Here is a 22,571-nt window from a genome sequence, read left to right as displayed (position 1 = left end):
GTTACAATGATGCGTATCCACCATTAGAGGGTCACCCAAGGTAGCCTTGTTGTCCTTAAACTCCTCTGTGCTCCGTCTTCATCCCTGCCCTCCAAACCCTGGTAACACTGGTCCTTTTACTGTCTCTGAAGTTGTGCCTTTTCTAGAACGTCTCATAGCTGGATCGTACGGTTGGTGGCCTTCTCACATTGGCTTTTGTCACTTAGTGATGTGGTGTAAGTCTCCTTCGTGTCTTTTCATGGCTCGGTGGCTCATTTTTGGTTTTTTTCTGGTGCCAAGTAATACTCCATCATCTGGATGGACCGCAGCGTATGTATCCGTTCACCTGCTGAGGGACATCCCGGTTGCTTCCAGCTTTCGGCAACTGAGTAAAGCTGCCGTAAACATTGTGTGCAGGTTTCTGATGTCCCCTCCTCTGGGTAAATGCCAAGGAGCACGGCTGCTGGATCGGGTGGTGGGAGCATGTTTCCAGCAGCGTCTTGCAGAGCGGCCGTGCCATTTTGCGTTCCCGCCAGCCACGAGTGAGCGTTCCCGCCGCTCAGCATCCTCGCCAGCGCTGGGTGTCATCAGGGTTCTGGAGTTTGGCCGTTCTAATAGGTGTGTAGTGGTGTGCCATGTTTTCACCTGCATTTCCCTGATGGCCCATCACGAGGGTCATCTCTTCATCTTTGCTATCTGTATACTTTCTTGGGTGAGAGATCTGTTAAGGTGTTTCGTCCATTTTTTAGTTGGGTTGGTTGTTTGTTTTTAATGTTTATTTTTATTTTTGAGAGAGAGAGAGAATACAGAGCACGATCGGGGGAGAGACAGAGAGAGAGAGGGAGATACAGAATCCGAAGCAGCTCCAGGCTCTGAACCGTCAGTACAGAGCCCAACGTGGGGCTCAAACCCACGTACCAGGAGATCCATGACCTGAGTCGAAGTCATATGCTTAACCGACTGAGCCACCCAGGCACCCTGGGTTGGTTGTTTTCTTATTGTTGACCGGTAAGAGTTCTTTGTATATTTTGGAGATCAGTCCTTTATCGGACATGTCTTTTGCAAATATTTTCTCCCATCTGTGGCTCACCTTCTCATTCTCTTGATGCTGTCTCTTGCAGAGCAGAAGTTTTTAATTTTAACGAAATCCAGTTCACCATTTCTTTATTTCATGGGTTGTGCCTTTTGTGCTGTATCTAAAAAAATTATCACCAAACCCAAGATGATCCTGATTTTCTACTGTGGGATCTTCCAGAAGAGTTCTAGTTTTACATGTTACATTTGGGTCTGTGGTCCACTCTGAGTGTTGGGGGGCGGTGTCTCTGTCTAGAGTCCCTGTTTTGCACGTGGACATCCTTCCCGCACTGTCTGTTGAAGAGACCATCTTTGCTCCATGGCGTTGTCTTTGCTCTTTTGTCAAAGATCAGTTGACTGTATTGTTGGGGGCCTATTTCTCTGCTGTCTGTTGTGTTCCATTGATCTCTCTGTCTGTTCTTTTACCAGTGATACAGCCTTGACTTCCAGCTTTCTAACAGATCTTGAAGTCAGGTACTGTCAGTCTTCCAACTCGGTGTTTCTCCTTTGATCTTATTTTGGCTCTTCTTGGTGTTTTGCTTCCATAGAAACTCCAGAACTGGTTTGTCAATATCCACAAAATAACTTGCTGGGATCTTTATTGGAATTGTATTGAATCTAGAGATCAAGTTAGGAAGAACTGACATCTTGACAAAATTGAGCCCTCCTATTTATAAAGTGGAATCTCTCCATTTATTCAGTTATTGTTTATTTTTTCAAAGTTTTGTAGTTTTTCTCATAAATAGATCTTGTATATAATTTTATTGGATTTATACCTAGGTATTCTGCTTTTGGAGCTGCTAACCTAAATTGTTTTGTTCTTTTAGTTCCAAATTGTGATTGTCCTCTGCTGGTGGATGGTAAGGGATTGACTTGTATAGTAATCTTGTTTCCTGCCACGCTCTGTCGCCCTGGTCACTGTTGCAGCATTAGATGCAGCCCTAGTGGCCCCAGTGTGGACAAGGCTGAGGCCACAGGACTCCTGCAGGTCTGCAGCTGTGAGGGAACCCAGTTCCCCACAGGAGGCCTTTCATACATGGTGGGCGTTTGCTTTCAGAAATGTTGGGGAGGGAATTTCGGAGTCTGGTGGAGGCCTGGGCTCGAAATACCTCCTTTCTGCACCTCTTATCTGTAGAATAGCTTACAACTGTGGCTCTGTGATGGAGGCCAGTGAAACATACAGCTATTTTCTTCCTCTGTGCAACGTGCATTGTTCTTCTGTGCGATAACTCCCTGTCTCTCTGCCTCTTGCTCAGCTAAAGTTCATCTCTCTGGTTTCACAACGAATGATTTTGTGTTGAACTCTTTTCAGACTTATCCTTGAGGGGTAAGTTTTGTGTGGCCAGAACAAAGGTGACAGAGTTTGCCCCAAACAGCGAGTACGTTAGAACATGAAACCCCAAAAATGTGGAATGTGGCTGTGTGAGTCCTGGGTTCAAGTCCGGGCTCTGCCACTCAGGGTTTTGACCTCCGGCGATGCACTCAGCCACACAGATCTTAGTATAATGATAATGATCTCTTGCCACAGCATGGCTGCAGAGACCAAGTGAATCTGACATTGAAAACTGCCTTGGGAACTATAATGTGGTCACCCACAAGGTTGTTGTTTGCCTGCCACTGTGCTTTCATGGAAAAATGCTCTTCCTGGCCTGGGAGAAATGGCCTTTCTCCCCTGCTGTGACATCTCCACTTGTGCTCAGCTCAGGTTTACACCCCAGCCCGCACGCCTCTGGACTGTGCACTTGGCTTTAAAATATCATCTCCCGGCAAGCTGCCTGGCAAGTTTCTCCTTAAGCATCATGGTTATCAAACATTTTCACAACAAATGTGCAATTAATAAATGGATCAATGAATTAGTTACTCGTAATTGGGAACCATAATCGCCCTTATTTTTAGATGTTAAAGCTTTTTGTTCGGGACACCTGCGTGGCTCTGTCGGTTGAGCCTCTTGACTCTTGGTTTGGGCTCAGGTCACGATCTCACCACTTCACGAGTTTGAGCCCTGCTCGGGATTCTCTTCTCTCCTTCTCTCTCTGCCCATCTCCCTCGCACTGTCTTTCTCTCTCAAAATAAATATATATATATGTGTGTATGTATATATGTATATATACATACACACACATATATATATACACACATACACATATATGTATATATATACATATATATGTATGTGTGTATATATATATACACATATATATATATGTATGTATATTTAGAAAACAAAAGCCTTTTCTTCTATTGCAGGGTATCATTTTTAGGTTCACTTTATAATCTCGTTCAGTAACATGCGGCAGTTATCACTGGTTTGCCTTTGTGAAGGGTGGCAGTTCCCAGGACTTGAGGCAGGACCCTGGAGTCTTCTGTGAGCATCTGAGCTGAGCGTTTACACAATGTCCTTTTAAAATCTCACGTTTCTAAGACACATGGAGGTGGTTAAATTTCCACTCAGCTCACTTCCTGGGCGACAAGGCTGGGAGTGGCATCAGGACACAGATCCGTGGCCAGAGCAAGGACAGAGCCAGCAAGGAGCTCCCCAAGGCCCCACAGTGTGGGACGACTGTGGCCAGAAGGTGGTCAGACTGTCCCACTGGCGATCACTTCAAGGAAATGGATTTAGTGTTTTTTCTTAAATTTTGTTTTTTAAATGTTTATTTTATTTTTGAGAGTAGGGAGAGCAAGTAGGGTAGGGGCAGAGAGAGAGGGAGACACAGAATCTGAAACAGGCCCCAGGCTCCAAGCTGTCGGCACAGAGCCTGAGGCAGGGCTCGAACTCACGAATCGTTGAGATCATGACCTGAGCCGAAGTCGGACTCTTAATTGACTGACCCCCCGGGCGCCCCTGATTTTTCTTAAATTTTGCGTGTGTCCTAATCCACCTTCAGAACTGGCAGCGGTTCTCGAATTCCCCGAATTTTCCAAGTCTCCTCCCCGTCAAGCTGAGGAAGCCGCACTAGGGAGTGTTAGCAGGAGTGGGCGGCTCCAGCAAGGACGCACACGTCTTCTCCTCCTTTGGGCCCAGGCCCTGTGGGTTGTTCTGGCCTCGGTGACTGTTGGGGTTTGGGCCTCACTCTTCCCTGGTGCTGGGAAAGCAGCGGCTGCGTGTTCCATCCAGAGAAGGCGTTACCAGGCCTTTGGCACGTTTCCCAGAAACGTCAGGTTGTGTTCTTAAACTAGCCATGTCACGACATTTCTTTTCTTTGTAAAAGAAGTCTGATCTGTAAGTTAAAGGAAGGGAAGACACTGGAGAGAGAGGAAGTGAGTTTCCCACATGCCCTGGATGTTTTTCCTTTCTTCACGTCACGTAAGAAGGTCGCCGTTTTTTGCACACGATGTGGGTCTTGTTTTTAGTGGCTGCGAAATGGTCCATCTCGTGGTTCGGCTCCTCACGGTCGCTCGTCTGGCTGTTTCTTTGCTTGACTTCTCTCTGGCTGCTCAGTACAGGCAGCGCTGTCTGCATCACGTCTGTTTTTCTGAATCTTGCATCGCTGTCTTAGGACCCACATTCCCAGAAACGGGCTGGGTGAACCCGTGTGTCCCTGAGGCTTTGATCCCTAGGGGTCTGATGGGTGTGGTCCCACTGCACATGGTCGCCCCCACTTGGAGCACTGGTCGGGGACAGGGTCCCCCCAGGACAAACCCCCTGGTCTCCTGGAAGGCAGGGGCTCCGGGACCCTCGGGCTCAGCAGAGCAGTCCCCGGGAGGGGCAGCCTCCCTTTTCTGCTTTGAGGAAGGACCACGTGGCTCTGCCCTCGGGACTCAGATTCCCCAAACCCCGACTCCTCATCAAAAGGCCATTTGTGGTGCCAAAAGGGAGCGGGGGTGAGATTGGTGGCAGCCTGTTGTGGCTCAAAGCCAGGCCATGCCAGCTGTGTGGGATTTCACTGTAGTTAGATCAGAATTTTCTTTTTTCTTTTTTTTTGGAACCGCATCACAGTGACAGGAATGAAATCAAAGGCAGAATGTCCACCCCCCGAAAGTCACAGTATGGTAAATTTTCCAGGCACCCATCCAGCTCCCGCTCTCACACTCATGCGTGTTATTTTATACGCCTGACCGTAGCACGGATGTGGTTTCTAGTCCGCTTTCCCCATTAACCTCTACCGTGTGTGCGGCTTCCAGAAAGAGCTGGTGTACTATCACTGCGCGAGCCGAGGGCGTGAGGCACGAGGGTTCGAGCACCTAACTCAGGAGGTGGCTACGCGCCAGGGCTCCGCTCGCATCCGTCTTCTCGTCTCGATACAACACAAGGAGGAAAAAAAAACGTCTTCTCCTTTTGCCGAGAATTCCTCCCTTTCTGGCTTCCCTGCGAACCACAGCGCAGCCTCAGCCGCGGCCCCCACGCTCCCCTGTCACATTGGTTGTGAGAAGGTCGGGTTGGTCGCCCTCCTTTCTAAGCCTTCTCAGAGGCGGGACCTCTGGGTCAGCGAGTGCAGCCCTGTTCTCCGAGCCTCCTGATAAATGCTGCCCGGTTATCGTCCGCCAGCGCAGTCCTGGTTCACGCCCGCGTTTCGTAAAAGTCCATCTGGTCAGAGCGTGGCAGGGGCCGAGCGCTGGGCGGCTGCAGTTGTGAGGACTTTGTGTTGACCCACACTCTGCCCCAAGATGGCACCTGTAAAGCTCTCAAGGTCAGATGGTAGCTGCAGGTCCCCTGGGCATGGTGGAGACGGTGGCCGCCAGCAGGGAGCAACGAGGTGCATCTCCCGTTTCCGCCTGCCCCTGATCACCCCCTCCTGGTGGGAACGTGCAGGTGCAGGTGCGGGCGTCTAAAGAGGAGTCTGTGGTCGGGACGAGCACGGGGCGTCGTCTGCAGGCATATCTGTGGCCGGGGACAGTCGCACACGGTAAAGTCCACAGCTCACCCTCCAGAACGTTGGCCGACATTTCTCAGGGAACCTGCCTGGTACCCAGTAGGTTCTCGGTAGGCGCTGCAGCGGCCAGCATGCAGCTTGGGTGGCACGGGGGCTTGGACACCCAGGGGCTTTGAGGTTTCTGGAACCTTCCCGGCACCTCCAGGCCGCAGTGTCCTCACTCATATGCCCCTCCACCCGGGACAGGGTGCAGACTGGGTGAGATGGTGTCTGTGAAGCGTCTGTCGCGACTAGACACGCACTGAGTGTCCTCAGGACTGAGCAACATCAGCGGAGCTCAGGGAAATGGAAACACTGGTGTTCCGGGTGGAAACTTCTCTCTGAACGATGCTGATGGCACAGGGCGCGTCTGGCCACGACAGGGGTGAAGTCTCCAGCTTCCCTTGGCGAGGGTGGGAGTGAGCGGATGCTTCGGGGAACTTTGCAGAGAAAAGTTAGTGTCTCGGGGGAAACTCCCCGCTGAGCCTGTCGGAGGCTCCTTGTGGGGGACGCTCCAGCAGAAGACGCCGCCTGGGAGGTTTTCTGGAACCTGCTTCCTTCATTCTTGGCCTTTCCAGTTGGGCCTGTTCCAGAGACTCCGACAATCGGATTCGGGTGGCTTTTCCCTGCTACGTCGGTAAAGAGCCTGGCCAGCAGGCTTGTAGCGCCTGGCACCCCAGGATCGAGGGCACGTGAACTTGTTGGCACAAACCCAGGTCTCACCGAGGCACTGAGGCTTCGAGGCCCAGAGCTTCCCAAACTTTAAAAGTTAGCTGTGAATTAGCTGTGGCTCGCAGCATTTGCCTGGAAGCAGCGGATGGCTAGCAGCTCGCCGGCTGTGGGCACTCACACGGACCCTGGCGTCCGGCCGGCGGGGGCGTGGGCAGCTGTGCTCCGGGGGACACGGTGGTGGTGGTCGGCCAGGCAAGGCCGTGGCTCCTGCAGGGAGCAGGTGGCAGGCAGAGTGACGCAGACCTCCCACGCACCCCCAAAGCCCGACGTCCGCTTCTGCATGAGCTGCAGGGATCCGGGCTCAGCGCCATCAGGCTGTTTACTAAGCCCCACTTGCACTCAGCAGTTTGCTTCCCCTGAGAGAAGCTGCTGCAGAGAAGCCCCCGGCCCGTGGCAGCACATGGCACAGGCAGGACAGGCTGACCGGCCTGGCCCACGCGGATCACACAAATGCCTCCCTCTGGCACATTTGCTTATCTGTGGACTCACGCCCACACTAAGGCTGGGGAGGGGGCCCCAGCCCCACCAGGGACGCCAGGAGATTCCCGGGTTGGGGCCTCAGGACAGGTGTGTCCCCGGTCCCTCGCTCCCCACGCCTTCGGGATCGGGGGCCAAGGGCTCTGTGCCGGGGCACCTGGCAGGGGTCACACTAACACAGCGTCTCCCCGTTGCGTCTCGCAGCCTGCAACGTCTGGTACCTGAACTCGGTGGAGACGGAGTCCCTCACCGGCCACCAGGCCGTCCAGAAGGCCCTGAGCCTCACGCTGGTCCAGGAGCCGCCTCCCTTGTGCACCGTCGTGCACTTCAAGGTGTCCGCCCAGGGCATCACCCTGACCGACAACCAGAGGAAGTAAGTCCCCAGGGCACCCCCGGGGCCAGACCCCCCACCAGCCTGCGCGGCCCCTGGGGACACGTCCATCACCCGCACTCCCCTGTCCTTTCGCACCTCCCAGGAGCCATGCGCAACCCCCTGATATTCAGCCCAAAGGTTTTCTTCTTAGGATGTGGTAAAATTGTCAGAAGAGAGAGAGATTTGGACCTTTGAGTATCACACACGTGTGTATAATTTTTATTTAGTTAAAAAAAAATTTTTTTAAGTTTATTTGAGAGGGAGACCGCGCAAGCGAGTAGGGGAGGGGCAGACAGAGAGAGAGAGAATCCCAAGCGGGCTCCACACTGTCAGCACAGAGCTGGATGTGGGGTTTGAACCCACGAACCGTGAGATCATGACCTGAGCTGAAATCAAGAGTCAGATGCTTAACCAACTGAGCCACCCAGGCGCCCTGCCTGTGTAATGTTTAAACACAAAAATCTTCTAAGTTGATTCTGTAAAAACACCCGGGGACCATGGTAGAGCCCCCCGGTCTGCTCAGTGTCCGTACATGTGATGGGTGGTCGTCCCGTCTCAGGTGACACGGAGCTCAGGTGACCTTGCTAGATACTATTTCAGCATCCAGATGATTGTAACCTAATAATGATTAGTTCCGGGTAAGAGTAACACGTGCTAGTAATAATCGTTCATCATAATCCAGACGTTATATAACAGGTGATGACCTTAACGTGTCTAGACGGTGTCTGATTATCTGGGTGATAGACAGTATCTCGGTGGCCTTCATCAGAGCTGTCACCAAGTGGTTTCTACGCAGTAGGAGTTCCGGCGGGAACAGTGTAGAGCCCAGCTGGAGGAGTCAGGTGCACAGACAGTGCCTGGTCCTCCCCCGCCCCCGCGGAGCCTTTGACCTCAGGATCAAAGGCATTTCAGATGCACTTCCCGTTTACCTGTTACGGAAACAGACTGGTATGGTTAGCAAGAGAGCCGGGTCCTCAACAGTAAGAGCAGAAGAACGGCAGGAGCTTCATGGGGCACAGGATGGGTCCCCTGGCACCCACCCTCCCCGGTGCAGCCCAACCCGTCCTCGGCACCCGCCCTGCAGCCAGTGTGACAGTTCCCCCTGGCGCCATCAGGTGCATCCTCATAGCTGAGTTGGGCTCCCGTCCTTGACGACGCCCTGTCCCCAGTGAGGAAATACGGCTGGCGATGGTGGGTGGTTCGCGGGCTGAGAACAGGAAGGCCAGGCTCACTGGCCCCTCTCTCGGGGTGCCAGGGCTCCCGCTCCCGGGCTCGGTCCCGACCTCCACGCGGCTGGCACTTGCACAGGGTTGCCCTGCTGAGAGCTTCCCTCTTGCCGAGCACCAGCTCCCCCCACACCCGCTCTGTCCACCCCTGATGGTGGTACACAGGGCTCTTTGACCAGTAATAAAACCGCCTTTGGGGGGGGGCTGCCCCACGCATCACCGTTGCCCTGATACCCGGTGGTGGGACCCTGTCCCCCTCCGCCCTGTCCCCACAGGCTCTTCTTCCGGAGGCACTACCCCGTGAGCAGTGTGATTTTCTGCGCGCTGGATCCACAGGACAGGAAGTAAGAAATCCCTGTGTGTATGAAGCGATGCGTTAAGCATCCTTTGCCCGTTAAGTTAATAAAAAGACTAACGTAACTCTTCCTCCTCTTTTAATCTGCAAGGTGGATCACAGACGGCCCCTGCTCGAGGTAAGGTCCTGGGATGCCGCACCTTCTTTCTCCAAAGTACATTCTCTTACAGGTTTGCAAATGGGGTTTCCGTCAGGAAATGACTGAATCTCGCCAGCGGGTTTGGGTTGTGCCGTAAACAAAACTGAAAGTATCCCTTTCCGTGGGAAGGGCCTGCCCAGGGTCTGCGTTTCTGCGGGCTCTTCTCTGCAGGCACAGCACTTCCATTCGACCTGTACGTGTGGTCAGGTAGCGAGGACCAGATTGCATGGCTTTTTGGCTGCTCAGAGTGGTGTGCGCGGTGGGCACGTCAAGGTCAGGGTGGAAGGAAGGACTGCCCGTGTGTGAGCATGAACCACACGGTGGTCAGTGTTTCCCAGACGCAGATGGTGGGCTGAAACCGCACGGCGCTCCCAGAACTTTCCGGAGCTGTGTGCACTCTCCAGGCCAGCTTCCTTGGTGTAACCTAAATTTGATTGCCTGGAATGTCACATCACAGGGGTCTGGCTCTGGCGTCCCCATCTCGCAGTGATGTTTGTCTCGGGGTCTGATAAAGCACACGGAGACCCCAGGTGGGGCCTGGGCTGCCCCGCTCTGGCACGTGGGGCTGACGGCACTCGTGCCTGCGTGGAATGTGCGACGCCATCAGGGTTACTTGAGCCGAGCCCGCTTGGAAACCGCTAAACAGGAACAGAAAATCCTTCATTTTTCGAAGATGGAGAAGGGGCTTTGCCAGGGAACCAGACAATGGAAGTCACTATGGGAAGCTGAGGGCTCACGGAAGCCTGTCCAGAGAACAACAGTTCCATTCTTCTAAGAAAAATAATTAGATGTGCTGTGCTTCTAAGAAGTCTCCTTGGTAGCGTGTTGTCTTGACTGGGGTGTAGGGGGCTGGAGAGGGGAGCTCTGACCCCTGGAGGTGTGAGCGCTCCCCTCACCGCCCCGGTGCCCCATGAGGTCTGTGCCCCCACGTAACCTGATCGAGGAGAGAGCAAGCCGCTTGCCCCCGTACCCGAGGACCCCAGCCCCCCCTTGGGACACACCCCAGTCCACACGTTGGGCGGGGGCCCAGGAGCCCATCCTGTCCAGAGTCTGCAGGACCAGGGCAGTGGCCAGCCACACACCTGCTTGACCTGCGAGGTGGGCAGGTGTGGATGGGTGTTGGACAGGTATAGACAGATATCAGACAGGTGTGGGCAGGTTGTCGGGCAGGTGTGGACAGGTGTCAGGCAGGTGTGGGCAGGTAGTCGGGCAGGTGTGGGCAGGTGTCAGGCAGGTATGGACAGGTTCTTGGGCAGGTGTGGACAGGTTGTCGGGCAGGTGTGGACAGGTGTCAGACAGGTACGGACAGGTAGTCGGGCAGGTGTGGGCAGGTGTCAGGCTAGGGGGCAGCATGAGTGGCAGGTTGCGGTGGCTGCAGTGTGGGAGGAAGCAGACGGACGCTGGCAGTCTGACTTCGGCTTTCCTTTTGCAGAGTTTTCGGTTTTGTGGCCCGGAAGCAGGGCAGCGCCACAGACAACGTGTGCCACTTATTTGCGGAGCATGACCCGGAGCAGCCCGCCAGCGCCATCGTCAACTTTGTGTCAAAGGTCATGATCGGCTCCCCTAAGAAGATCTGAGCCCCTTCCCGCCAGAGACAGGAGGGGGGCCCGGGCGTCTGCCGGGTAGCGGCTGGTGAGCCTGACGCTGCAGCCCCAGGAGGGGAAGGGGATCCCTCTCCGGCTTTATAGATCTGAGGACACAGCCCGCCCTCTCCTGCCTCCCCTGGAAGACTGCTTCCCACACATTCCTGCTGCCAGGTGCTTCCCGGGTGGAGGCAGCTGGGCACCTGCAACGCCCACCTGGGCTCCACCGCGTTGGAAGGGGCCGTGTAAGGAAACGTGTTCCTTGCACGCCGGCGTCTGTGGGAAGGAGGGCGCCCGGCCCTTTGGTAGTGGCCCTGCGAGAGCAGCGGGGCCATTGCCGGTGCGGAGGGCCCTGGTCCATCCCGTGCCCCCGGGAGGAGACCTCTCTCCTCCACGACAGAGACGCTGGCTAACCGAGAAGGGTTTGCACGTCTGACGAAGGCTCGTGCAGGTCAGGCCCTTCCGGAACTCTGGGGAGGGGACAGTGCGATGGCTGTGAGGACGGGGAGGTCACCCGATGACGTCAGAGAGCCTCGGCCTGGCGGGCGGTGGTGGCCCCAGCCTCCTGCTCACATGCCGCGTCTGAGCGGCACACTGACCGCGAGAGGAGAAAGAAGAGGGACGTGAAATGCCATTTCATGTAATTTATATTCTGCTTATGCCAAATTATTTATGATGACACTTTCCTGTTGCTGGACGGGACGGGTCCCATCGCTGCGGGCCGCGGGGCCGAGCCCGTGTGGGTGCACAGGTGATCGGGGGCCGCAGCCCCGACAGCCTCGACCACCTGCAGCCTGATGGTCGACGTTGCATTTCCGGGCTGCGGGTGACGTCCCTTCTGGGGAGGAAGGTTCCGGAGGGTGGGTCACATTTGGGTTTAGACTCGCCCCTCTGTGAGCTGCCGGCCACTCGTCCCGCCTCTGCGGCCCCTGTGGGATCCTGTGTTTCTAGCGTCCTGAGCGGAGAGACTGGAGGAACAGCACGAGGCTCAGACCTTCCAGGCTGTTCTTGAGCTGAGGGCCGTTGCTCTGCACCACCTTGGAGACCAAGCCAGCTGTGCCATTCGTGCCGAGGGCCCTCCGCGTCCCCCGGAGCGGGAGCTGGAAGGAAGGCCTGGTCTTCAGTGTAAGGCGCCTCTCAGCCCCGGGAGCTGCCCGCCCTGCCCGGCTCTGCAAAGTCCAGACCAGCTCTCGGGCCTCCCAGAGTCGCCGACAGCCACACAGGAGGGGGTGGGAGTGTGTCTCGTGAGGTCTCTGCTTTAAGCGGGTCAGAGACCGACGTGGGGCCACCCACACACATCCCGAGTGTGCGAGTCCCTGTGGGCGCTAAGAAGGCGGACACGGTCCCCGGCTGGTCCAGTAGCTGCACCGATCACAAGTGCCTCATTTCTGTGCCAAATGTTTGCCTTGGTCTTCGCAGACCTTCTCCGCCGACAGGTGTAGGGGTGGCCATTAGAGACTCTGTGGGTGTCTCCCGGAAGCGTTGGTGGCCCAGTCCTTGGCAGAAGCCACTGGCATCGCAGCTTTCCCTTCGTGGCAGAAATTCGGCCAAAGGGACCTGAGCCTGAGATGGCTTCTACCCAGTTTGACCCAGAGACGGCAGCCTGGGTCCCGGGTCCTTCCGATGAAGGAAGAGAGGGCTCGTTTAGAAATCCGAGCAGGGGTGGGTATGGGATTCGGGAGCACAGGCCATCGGATGACCGAGGCATCGGGGCCTCCCGTGCAGTCCCTGTCCGGAGCATTCCAGAAGCCACACCCGCTTGCTTTTTGAACTGACTGGCCAGCTGCGGCTTCTCGCAGGGGTCAGGGCATCAGGAAGTTCGCTCCCTCTCCAGAGCCAAGGGAAGCCAGTTCCGCGGGTTCTGGCGAGCTGGTATGACAGATTTCTCCCTGTTACACACCCGTTTCACAGAACAAGACGAATCCACAGACTGGGGGCTCAGACCGCGGGGAGCCCTGTCCCGCCCCCCACGCAGGCCAGGGGTCACTCCGCGGAAGACACTGTCCCTGACACCTGGCCTCCGGGCGCCAGCAGGCACAGGGGTCCTGTCCTGGGGAGGTCACGAGGCCTGCCCCCCACAGTGTCATAGCCAGGGTCCTATTAACCTGCTTGTTAACGTATGCTGTATTCCTCCAGTGCTAACCTATAACCACATTAAGTCAAACCGAATTTAAGGGTCTCCACGTGTATCCCTGGCGTCCTAGACCTCACGTCTCCTTATCTGCCTTACTTATTAGTGGGTATTTTTACTTTTCTTACATTGTAAAGAATATATCCAGTATGTAAATGAATGTTCTATAAACCTTTGTATAGTCATTTTCTCTGCTTCTCAAATATCATCTCTATTCAGAGTATAATAAAATTATAAACGTGGCAAAGCCTCGGGGAGGCAGGCATTTCTTGCGGTGGATGAAAGTGTGCGTGTGCGCATCTGTCTGTGTGTGCGTGGGCGTGTGCACATGTGTGTCTGCATGTGTTGAATCGGGAGTTTGAAGCTGACTTTTTTGTGGGTCCTTGGATTCCATGATAAATTAACATGTTTTGCCTTTAGGAATGCATTTCAAGATTTCTGCCCAGAGACCTTCGAAAACCTACATTCGAAGATACTAAGAACTGAATCATAACGTGTGGTGCTGCTCATAGATACTGATCCGTTTTGATGTTCAGCCCCCGAGGGGACTCTTCCCGCGTCTACAGAGTTGAGGCCTGAACCTGAAGTCTGGTGGGTTCACCTGTTGCTTCAATAACAGATGCTGGTCGTGCCCGGAACCACCCTCCTCGGTCTTCCCCCACTGCCAGGTGGGGGCCCATTATGCTGGCTTTTTGCCGTCTTGGGTCTGGGCCACCTTCCCTGGTTGACGTCCCTCCCCATGTAACTGATGGGGACACAGGACCCGTGCCCCCTCACTCTCTGCGTCCCTAAATCCCAGAACTGTTGCCCAGGCCCTGGTAGGGGGATGGTCACTGGGCCGCACCACACACTGCCTGCCTTTCCCACTGCAGGCCTCGGGCACAGATGAGGTCACTGTCATCATAAAGCCAAGGGCTGCGACCATTCACGTAAACACAACTGCTCAGTCCCAGCCAGGAGCGTAAGGGAGAGTCGTGTCCAACAAGAGGTTTGGGGGGCAGGGGCTGGACCCTTGACCACGAGTGTTACAGCAAGGAGTCAAGGTGGGCAGGGCCCAGCAGGGTGGGTTTCTGGGAACACAGTTTGGGTTTGTCACGGTGGCCTGGAGTCTGCCAGAGGATTCCAGAGACCAGCCACCACCAGGCACTGCCCGGCCTGGAGTCTGCCGTGCAGATTAACTCTGTGTTCGTCACCCAGGGACTACTGCTGATGGAGGTACTGTGATGGGCGTCTGGGTCCCACCCCCACAGGACCCTGGATCTGTTGGAGATGGGCGTCTGGGTCCCGCCCATGGGGGACCCTGGGTCTATTGAAGATGGGGGCATCGGGGTCCTGCCCCCTCAGAAACCTGGATCTCTTGAAGATGGGCGCCCAGGTCCTGCCCACTGGGAGACCCCTGGATCTCTGGGAGATGGCCCCTTGTCCTGCCCATGGGGGACTTCCTGTCCCATCCTCCCTCATGGTTCTTGTTTCTGATAGAGGTATGTGTGGTCACCAAGAGCGTGAGATGAGCTTCCTCAGGGCCTCAGAGGTCACATTTCACACAGCAGACGCAAAGTTGGAGTTTCCAGGCGGACTTGGGGCCGTGGGCACATGCTGGGGAGGGACATTGCATGACGCAGGACTGGCTGTATCCAGACACGTTTGGGTGCAAGGCTGTTGGGCTGGTAACAAGAAAAGGATCCAAGAAGAAATGGCCTTAGTGTCCCTGAGGAATCACGGTCTGCAGTGCCTGGGCCAGGACAGCAGTGGGGGGTATCGGACCCCAAAGCCCTTTGCCTGTGGGAAGGTGCCCGATGCCACGACAGGTGACCTGGCCTGAGGCCTCTCTGTCCCCATGGATCTGAGACATCAGGGTGGTGGTGGGGCCACCAGGAGGAGGCTGTGCCCCTCCCGGGGAACACACTGTCTCCCGCTGTCATGGGGTCCACAGAAAGGCTCAGCCATGGAAGTCTCCCTGAGCCACGGCTCCACTGTCTCTACCACTGAGACACCTGTGCCGCCAGCAGCAGCCGCAGGGACCATGGGAGCTTCAGCACCAGGGAAACCACACAGACCAAAATGCTGCGGCAACACAGTGATGATCTAGCCATTCGTGTGGGCACAGCCTGCCGCGGGCCAGGACCTGGGGCCACACGTACACCGGGCCACTGCCTGCTGACCGATCAGAGGTTAGTAGGAGCCAGAGTCTCCTAACGTAAGAGCCCAAGCATCCTGGCGACGGTAGAAAACCACCCCAAAATGACCCATGTACCGGGAACCAGGAAACTCATGACAGGAGAAAAGACAGTCCTCTGCCCCCAACATCCGGATGAATCCGAGGTCAGAATTCCCGGCTGAGGACAAAGCAGCTGACGAGGCTTCAGCTGGCACATGCAAGCTGTCCTCACGCAAGTGAAGACAGAAAAGCACAGCAAAGAAACAGGCGATGGAAACGAAGCAGACAGAAGTTTCCTTACAGAACGGAAAGGTACAAAACTCGCTGGAACGGGGTCATGGAGGGAGTGGACAGGAGAGGGGCCCTGCCTTCTGGGACCGAGCGAGAGAGCCTGCCACAAGATGTGGGCCACCTTCAGGACCCGACGGGGACAGTCACGCAAGACACAACCGCGGTGTCCTTGAGTCCCAGGAGGGGAGAGGAGAGGAGGGGCTACGGAATAGTTGAGGCAGCCACCAAAGACCCCAAATCCACAAAGACCCGGCCTGTAGATTCAAGAAGCTGAGTGAGCCCCAAACTAGACAAACAACAGCAAAAAAAATCCGTGCAACTGTCTGCTATGAATTCTACAGTCCCTGAACTGGTCATGATGTCACGGTTCGTGGGATCGAGCCCCGTGTTGGGCTCTACACTGACAGCACGGAGCCTGCTTGGGCTTTAATCCCCCTCTCTCTCTCTCTCTCTCTGCCCCTCCCCCACTTGTGCTCTCCCTCTGTCTCTCAAAAATAAATAAATGTACATAAATAAATAAATAAAAACGCTTGAACTAAGCACACCGACCAAGGGACAGAGCTTGGCACAGGAGAACCGAAACACGACCCAACTGCACACTGTTTACGCTTCGGATTCAGTGACAGCGGGTTGAAATTAGGATTTGAGACTATCTTGCCAACGTTAATTTTAAAACGCCAAGGCCCTATACCAGTGTCTGACGACACGTACTTCAGGGCACAGGACACAGCAAGGCGCAAGGAGGCCCGTCATACAGCCGTGGAAGCTCAGTCCCCGGGGAAGACACGACGACCCTCGACGCCCACCCACCAGACAGAGCCTCGGCGACGGAAGCCAAGGCTGGTGGAGCCGGAAGGAGAGGCAAACCCACACTTGTGGCTGGGGGCTCAACGCCCCCTTCTCGGCAAAGGGGGGAGCTCCGCAAAGGACGCAGGACCCCAGGCAACACGAGCAGCCAACAGGATCGAATGGACAAACGTGGGCCCGACACCAGCAACAAAAGACACTTTTTGAAGCAACTGCCGATGTTGGCCAAGACAGCCCGTAATCTGACCCACAAGCGGAGGGTGGATCCAGGGAAGGGCATGCATCCTGTCGGGGAGAGCTCATGGTTCCGCAGACTGTGTACAGTCACCCGGATTCTGGCGGGACAGCAGGTGTAATTGGGACAAGAAAACAGACATTGGTTGAGTGCCTACTGTTTACCAAGCACAGTGCCAGCACCTGCTGGTTTATGGGTCCACCCTTCCTGGGCTGCAGAGTCCAGGCAGTCCCCACTTGAGGCACGCTGTAGTGGGGGGACAGGGCCCCACACAGATGGCCCGGGTGACCATCTGTCGCACTGCCTGCAGACAGCCCCAGTGGGCGGCCCTGGGAGCTGTCCCCTTGCCCCTGTCGTTCCCGTGGTAGCGTGGGGACGAGCGAGGTGACCCTCCTGCTTGGACACACACAGCTGCAGGTGGCCCTCGCCCATTTACAGACAATGACGATCGGCGGCAGAAAGGGTCAGTAGTTTGATCGGGACACAGGCCTGGAAAAAAAAAGAATCGGCAGTTTGTGGTCGCCCTTTTGTTTGGTTTAGTGTCTTTCTCTCGGTGCCCCAGCTGGGCGGCCAGAGCCTGTGTCCTTCCTGAGAGGCCCGTCCGTCCCTGCACCCTCTCCCCCAGTGAGCGATTCCCGTGAACTGGCTCTTCCTGCTGCGCTTTGCCCTGCATTTGGACCGGAAGATGCTCGGGATTTGCGCTCAAGCCCCCCCCGGGGCTTGAGCGGGGGGGGGGCGGTGCTGCTGAGCGCATGGCGGGCGGCATTGCCCCCTGGTGGCCAGCGCGGCTTACTGCAGCAGGGCGGGACCGCCCAACCGCGCTGCGCTGTCAGCCGCGGGCCTGCAGGTGGCGCCGGAAACGGACGCGCATTCCCTCTGCGGCTGTGACCGGCCACCTGAGCCGGCTCCTTTGTCCGAGGAGAACGGTTGTAGTGCTTCCCTGCAAGGTCGTCCTGAGAATGAACTCCGCGAACACACGCGGATGGGCTAGCACAGCCCGTGCGCGTCATTTCCAGCCACAGTTGTGCTTGCAAATCGTCGATGGTCTGTCACCCCCGTTAGGTGAATCCACAGGCTTTGTGGACCATCAGCATTTCCAACCCTGAAAAGCTGAGCCCCCTGAAAAGTGACGAACGCGGTGACACCCCCCCCCACACACACACACACAGGACAGGGGCGGGCAAGCCTTTCCGAGTTCAGGTGGGGGGCTGGTGTGCTGGCTTGCACAGGAGAAGCTGGGGTAGACCCCCAGCAGCTGGTTCCAGAAGCTTCCCCTCCCAGGCGAGCGCGCTGGTGTGGCCTGGGCGTCTCCGTCTTACCAGGAGCGGGGGCGGATGAGCTCCGAGGGGAGGACGCAGCACAGTCCTCTCTTCCCTCCACACAAGCCATCCTCGTGCTCAGGTGAGAGGCACAGAGGAATCCCAGGAGAAAACCAGAACACGCTTCCTCCCCAGGGGATGGAAATGCCCCCTAAGTGACTGTGGTGTTGGTGGATGGCACGGAAGCTACTGAGAACCACCCAGTCTTAACATCTTCAGTGGGTGACGTGACATGCTGTGCGTTGTATCTCAAGAACACAGTTGTAAAAGTAAAACCAGAGAGAATCCAGGAGGAGAGTAAAGACAGACTTGAGCATCCTCGGAGATCCAAGCTGGGATCCAGGCATCCCGGTGAGGAGGGAGCCGGGACTTGGCCTGCAGCACCCAGCACTGGACGGGCTGAGGCCCTGCCTGTCACCCCAGGCAGCTGTCTGGGAGGCGAGACTGGGGAGCCTGGACAAAAAGCCTTTCTCTGGGGGCACCTGGGTGGCTCAGTCGGTTAAGCATCCGACTTCGGCTCAGGTCACGATCTCACAGTTCGTGAGTTCGAGCCCCGCATCGGGCTCTGTGCTGACAGCTCAGAGCCTGGAGCCTGCTTCACATTCTGTGTCTCCCTCTCTCTCTGCCCCTTCCCTGTTCATGCTGTGTCTCTCTCTGTCTCAAAAATAAATAAACGTTAAAAAAAAAAAAAAAGCCTTTCTCTGTCAGTCTTCTGCCTGGTGTTGATTTTAAGAGATGAGATGTGTCTGCTGAGGATGAGGCTGTAGGCTGGTGCCAGGCTTCTCTGCTGTGCCCAGAGGCCCTGCTCTGAGGCCCGGCAGAGCCGAGAGACTGCAGGAGACGTGGGGACAGGCAGTTCCCCAGACATAATGGGGGCTCCAAATGGGGCGGCCAGCTCTCCCAAAGACCTGGGTTGAGCTTTCCAACATCACCTCGGATGAAGAAATCCGACTCGGCAGGTCGGATTTCCCAGGGGTGCACAGGCGGGCACGGAAGAGCCCGTCTGTCCTCAGCCTCCGTCAGTCACTGGGAATCTGGGGGCGGGCTCTTGACCACATTGCAGGGCAGGCTGGTGAGAATTTGGCAGAGACACGGGCTGGACCACGTGGCCGGGTGGGGCTCGGGCCTGGGCTGCGGCCCCTGATGCGGGAGGCGGTGGGGGGTGGTAGACCCCGGGAGACAGCCAGGTGGGTGGGGTCTTCCATTGTGCATTTGTCCCCACCGCCACCCGGCAGGGTAAACAGGTCTGAGCACGCAGAAGAGAGAGAGGCAGCGATTGCCCAGGTCCAGGGAGGTGCGGGGCAATGGGGCACAGGCTCTGAAGACCCTCAGAAGCCCCCAGAAGACGTCAGCCTTCGCTAGGGGCCAGGAGGGTCAGAGCCCAGGTGGGGCACCTTTTTCCTCCCGTCCTGCTTCCTCCCCGGCCCCTTCCAGAGGGCTCAGCAGCAAATCCTCGGGGAAGGAGAACTGGAACTCTAGGACCTGCTTGTCCAAACTGGATTGTTTTCCAGGGCCACATCTGTGGGGGCATCTCACCGTGTAAAAATGGCCAGAGACGTGGCGGGGCCGGCCTGACCTCTCAGCCAGCCTGTGCTCCCCCCCGGAGCAGGTGTGAGGGAGAAGGCCGAGGGAGCCAGGCCGCTCTGCAGCGGCCCCACGAGCCTACTTGGCCGTGGCCAGAAAAGCTGTCACGTCCAGCAGGGGGGCCCGGGGCCTGGCATTCCTGGAGGCCCTCCATCCAGGAGGGCACGGGTGGCGGGGAGGACTGTCCTCCTGAAGAAGCTGGCCCTGCCCAGAGAATCACCTCTCCGGGTGTGGAGAGGGGCCCATCCACCAAATCGCAACCATGAGGGCACGGGAGCTGTTCCCGCTGCAGCTGGGAGCGCAAAGACAGCGGATGAATGAGACATGGGGAAGGTGCTTCCATGGTGGCTTAAAGAGGTTGGTGGCTCTGGTTGGTGCCACGCAGCAGTGTGGACAGGCGTGTGCTCAGCATGCGGGGGAAGGGGGCAGCCTGCTCAGGCTCCGCTTTGTGATGAGGGGCCGCAGACACCATTTCTCTACAGGGTTGCAACGGAGATAAGCTGAGGTGAGGCGTAAAGAGCCAGCATGAAGCCCAGGACACAGTGAACTCTCCGTGGGCGGTGCTGTGTCCTCATCACCGTTGTCACCACCATCATCGTCATCACCACGGTGCAGAATTACTAGCTCTCCCAGCCTGTGGGCGGCCATGAGCAGGTGTGTGTATCTGAGCGGTTTAGGCTCTTAAGCGGGCCTCTCACCTCCCGGTTGTCCAGAGGAAAGCAGGAGAAGATCTGCGGAAAATGGACACAGTTACATTTAAAAGCGGACGTTGGGGAAAATGGGGAAGTGATTTCAACAGGAGCTTTACAAAGAAGATACGCAACCAGCAGATCGGCACATGAAAATGACCCCAGCATCGTTAGGCGTCGGGGACATGCACATTAAAACCACTGTGAGCCATCACCCCGTCTCTCCGGGCGTGGTGAAAACCACAACCGAGGACCCCGAGAAGGGCATGGGGTTACTGAATGTCTTCATGCTGCTGGCAGAACGCAAATGCTGTGCGGTCTCTTATGGAACAGTTTGTCATTTTCTTCTACTTTCGGATACGCTTTTCTTATTTCATAGAAAACTTCTCTTATACGTATACCATATAACCCAGCAAGCTTGTGCTAAAGTTTTTACCCAGTGGGAAAGAAACGTGTCTTCAACAAAGACTCATACAGGGAGGTCTATAGCAGCTTTTCAGAACTGCCCAAAATGGGCAACGACTGGTGTCCTTCCACTAGGCGGTGGGTAACAAAGAATGTAAATTTTAAAATAAACATAAAGTAAGGGGAAGGTTCTGAGTGGGAGTTATCTGAGCAATATTAAGTTTAAACTTGACTAGGCATTTACTCTGTGCTGGGCATCATCTCATACAACCCTCCAAACAACCCGGGGGGGTGGGCAGTGGATAGTAAGAGCTAGACCCCACTGAAGAGCTGAGAAATCCCATTCTGACTGCCAGACAGCCCAGATCACCCCGGACGATGAGCACTGAGCATGAGAACTGCTCCCAGGACTGCCCCCGCACCCCTCCCCCTTTCTTTCCTCTCCCTTTCCCCAGGACTGGACTGAGGCACACGTACACCCCCAGGCCTAGATACTAGACAAGGTATGCATATTCTCTGTATGGGCGCAAACATTTGCTAGGCTGGGGGCATGGAAGGGACTTTGGAGGACTGCTGATCTTTTGCTCTGTTTTCCTTGAAGAAGTCCCCTGTGCTCCATCAGGGGGTGTGTGGGGCTGAAAGCACCACTGCCCACAGCCAGGAGACCTCTTCTTGGCTCTTTGGGAGGCTCTGCTCATGGAAGGGATTGTGCACCTGCACACAGAGGGCCACACCCCCTGCCCATGTTTCTTGCCCCCAGCTCCCCTGCGCGCCAGGGATACTGGATTGGTGGGTCTGCTTTATAGAGTGTATGTGTTTGCGTGCAAGTGTGTGTGCATGAGTGTTACTGTGTGCACGTGCATGTATATATGTGCTTGTTTTGTGCACGTGAGCACATGCGTGTGCATGTGTGTACAGGTGTGTGCATGCTTGCGTGTGCATGTGTGTCGGGTGTTTCTAAATCACCCTCGAGCCCCGGCAGGTTAGTGACAGCGGTAGGCCAGGAGCGGCAGAGCACGGAGCTTCAGGGGCCTCCCTGCTCCTCGGTGGCCGTCAGGGACCCCGCTGAGAGGGACACCTGCGACCCCAGGACCTTCCCGTGGGCAGGCGTGATATGAGTGCCTCACAGAGCCTGTATCTTACGACGACCAGGGCACTTCAACCTCGACTTAGAGAAAATGCAGTGGGCACGGCCTTTGTGGACCTGGGTGGGTGGGTGCAAACTGCCCCCGGCTCCCGGGTTGGCGGGAGGACCCCGTGGCTGCACCTGGCTCCTGTCCTGGGCTCTGGGCTGCCCTCCCAGGCCGGCCAGTCCTCCCCTGGGACCACATGTGCGGTGCAGGAGAACGTGGAGGAAAATACACGATGGCTACCTGTAGTTATGCCACAGCGGTCAGAGTTTTCCTTTCGTTTTTAATTATTTTGGATTTTCAGAAATGGCCATAACGCTGTTAGAATCCTTTACCTTAAGGAAAACTGTAAATAAGCCCCTTGATGCGCGGGGAGCGCAGGGTGCCGGCGCGGCCGGCAGGCGGCGCGCGCGCGCCTTCCCGGACACGCGAGAGGCGGGAGGGGAGGAGGCCGGGGGCGCGGTCCCCCGGAGGACTGGGGAGGGGGCGGGGGTCCAAGCAGAGGAAGGGGAGCGGTCGGGAGTCCTCGAGGAGAATGGAGGTTGGGGGAATGGAGTGGACGCGGAAGGGGGTTAGGGGGGTTCCGCAGGGAGGTCAGAAGTCGGGACGAGGGAAGGGGGGAGGTCCACGCGCAGGAAGGAGAGGGGGCGGAGTCTGCAGGCAGGTGGGGGCGGGGGTCCTGGAGGAGAGTGGAGGTTGGAAGGGTGGAGTCCCGGAGCAGGATGGGAGAAGGATGGGAGAAGGATGGGGGTAGGGGTTCCGCTCTGGGGCCGGGGTCGTGGGGCGGACGGAAGTTGGGAGTTGGAGTCCGCGCGGAGGATGGAGGTGGGAGCGGGTGTGGGGGGGTCTGTTCCGAGGACGGGAATGGGGCGGGGGTGCGCGTGGAGGACCGGGGAGGAGCGGGGGGGGCCGGGATCGGGCGTCCCGGGCGCAGACTGAGGAGAGGGTGGAGGTCAGCGTGGAGGAAGGAGAGGGGGCGGAGTCTGCGGGGAGGAGGGGTCGGGGTCGGGGTTCCTCCGGGAGGACGGAGGTTG

At 56.6% G+C, this 22,571-nt stretch overlaps 1 protein-coding gene across 9 annotated transcripts in view; it reads left to right on the top strand.

Moving 5' to 3' along the window:
* TNS3 (tensin 3) overlaps window positions 1–12,893 on the top strand; it is a 221,141-nt gene extending 208,248 nt beyond the window's left edge. For all 9 annotated transcript variants that reach the window (XM_049641213.1, XM_049641211.1, XM_049641210.1 and 6 more), the window contains 4 exons: window positions 7,317–7,485; window positions 8,987–9,055; window positions 9,158–9,184; window positions 10,638–12,893. In XM_049641213.1, coding sequence (XP_049497170.1) covers window positions 7,317–7,485; window positions 8,987–9,055; window positions 9,158–9,184; window positions 10,638–10,782 — 410 coding nt within the window. In that variant the 3' untranslated portion in view covers window positions 10,783–12,893. The remainder of the gene's footprint in view (window positions 1–7,316; window positions 7,486–8,986; window positions 9,056–9,157; window positions 9,185–10,637) is intronic.
* The last annotated feature ends 9,678 nt before the right edge of the window (window positions 12,894–22,571 follow it).

The sequence above is a fragment of the Panthera uncia genome, chromosome A2 (genome assembly GCF_023721935.1).
Source record: "Panthera uncia isolate 11264 chromosome A2, Puncia_PCG_1.0, whole genome shotgun sequence".
NCBI lineage: Eukaryota > Metazoa > Chordata > Mammalia > Carnivora > Felidae > Panthera > Panthera uncia.
The sequence above is the reverse complement of the archived record's forward strand: the minus strand, read 5'-3'. Positions and strand labels throughout refer to the sequence as shown.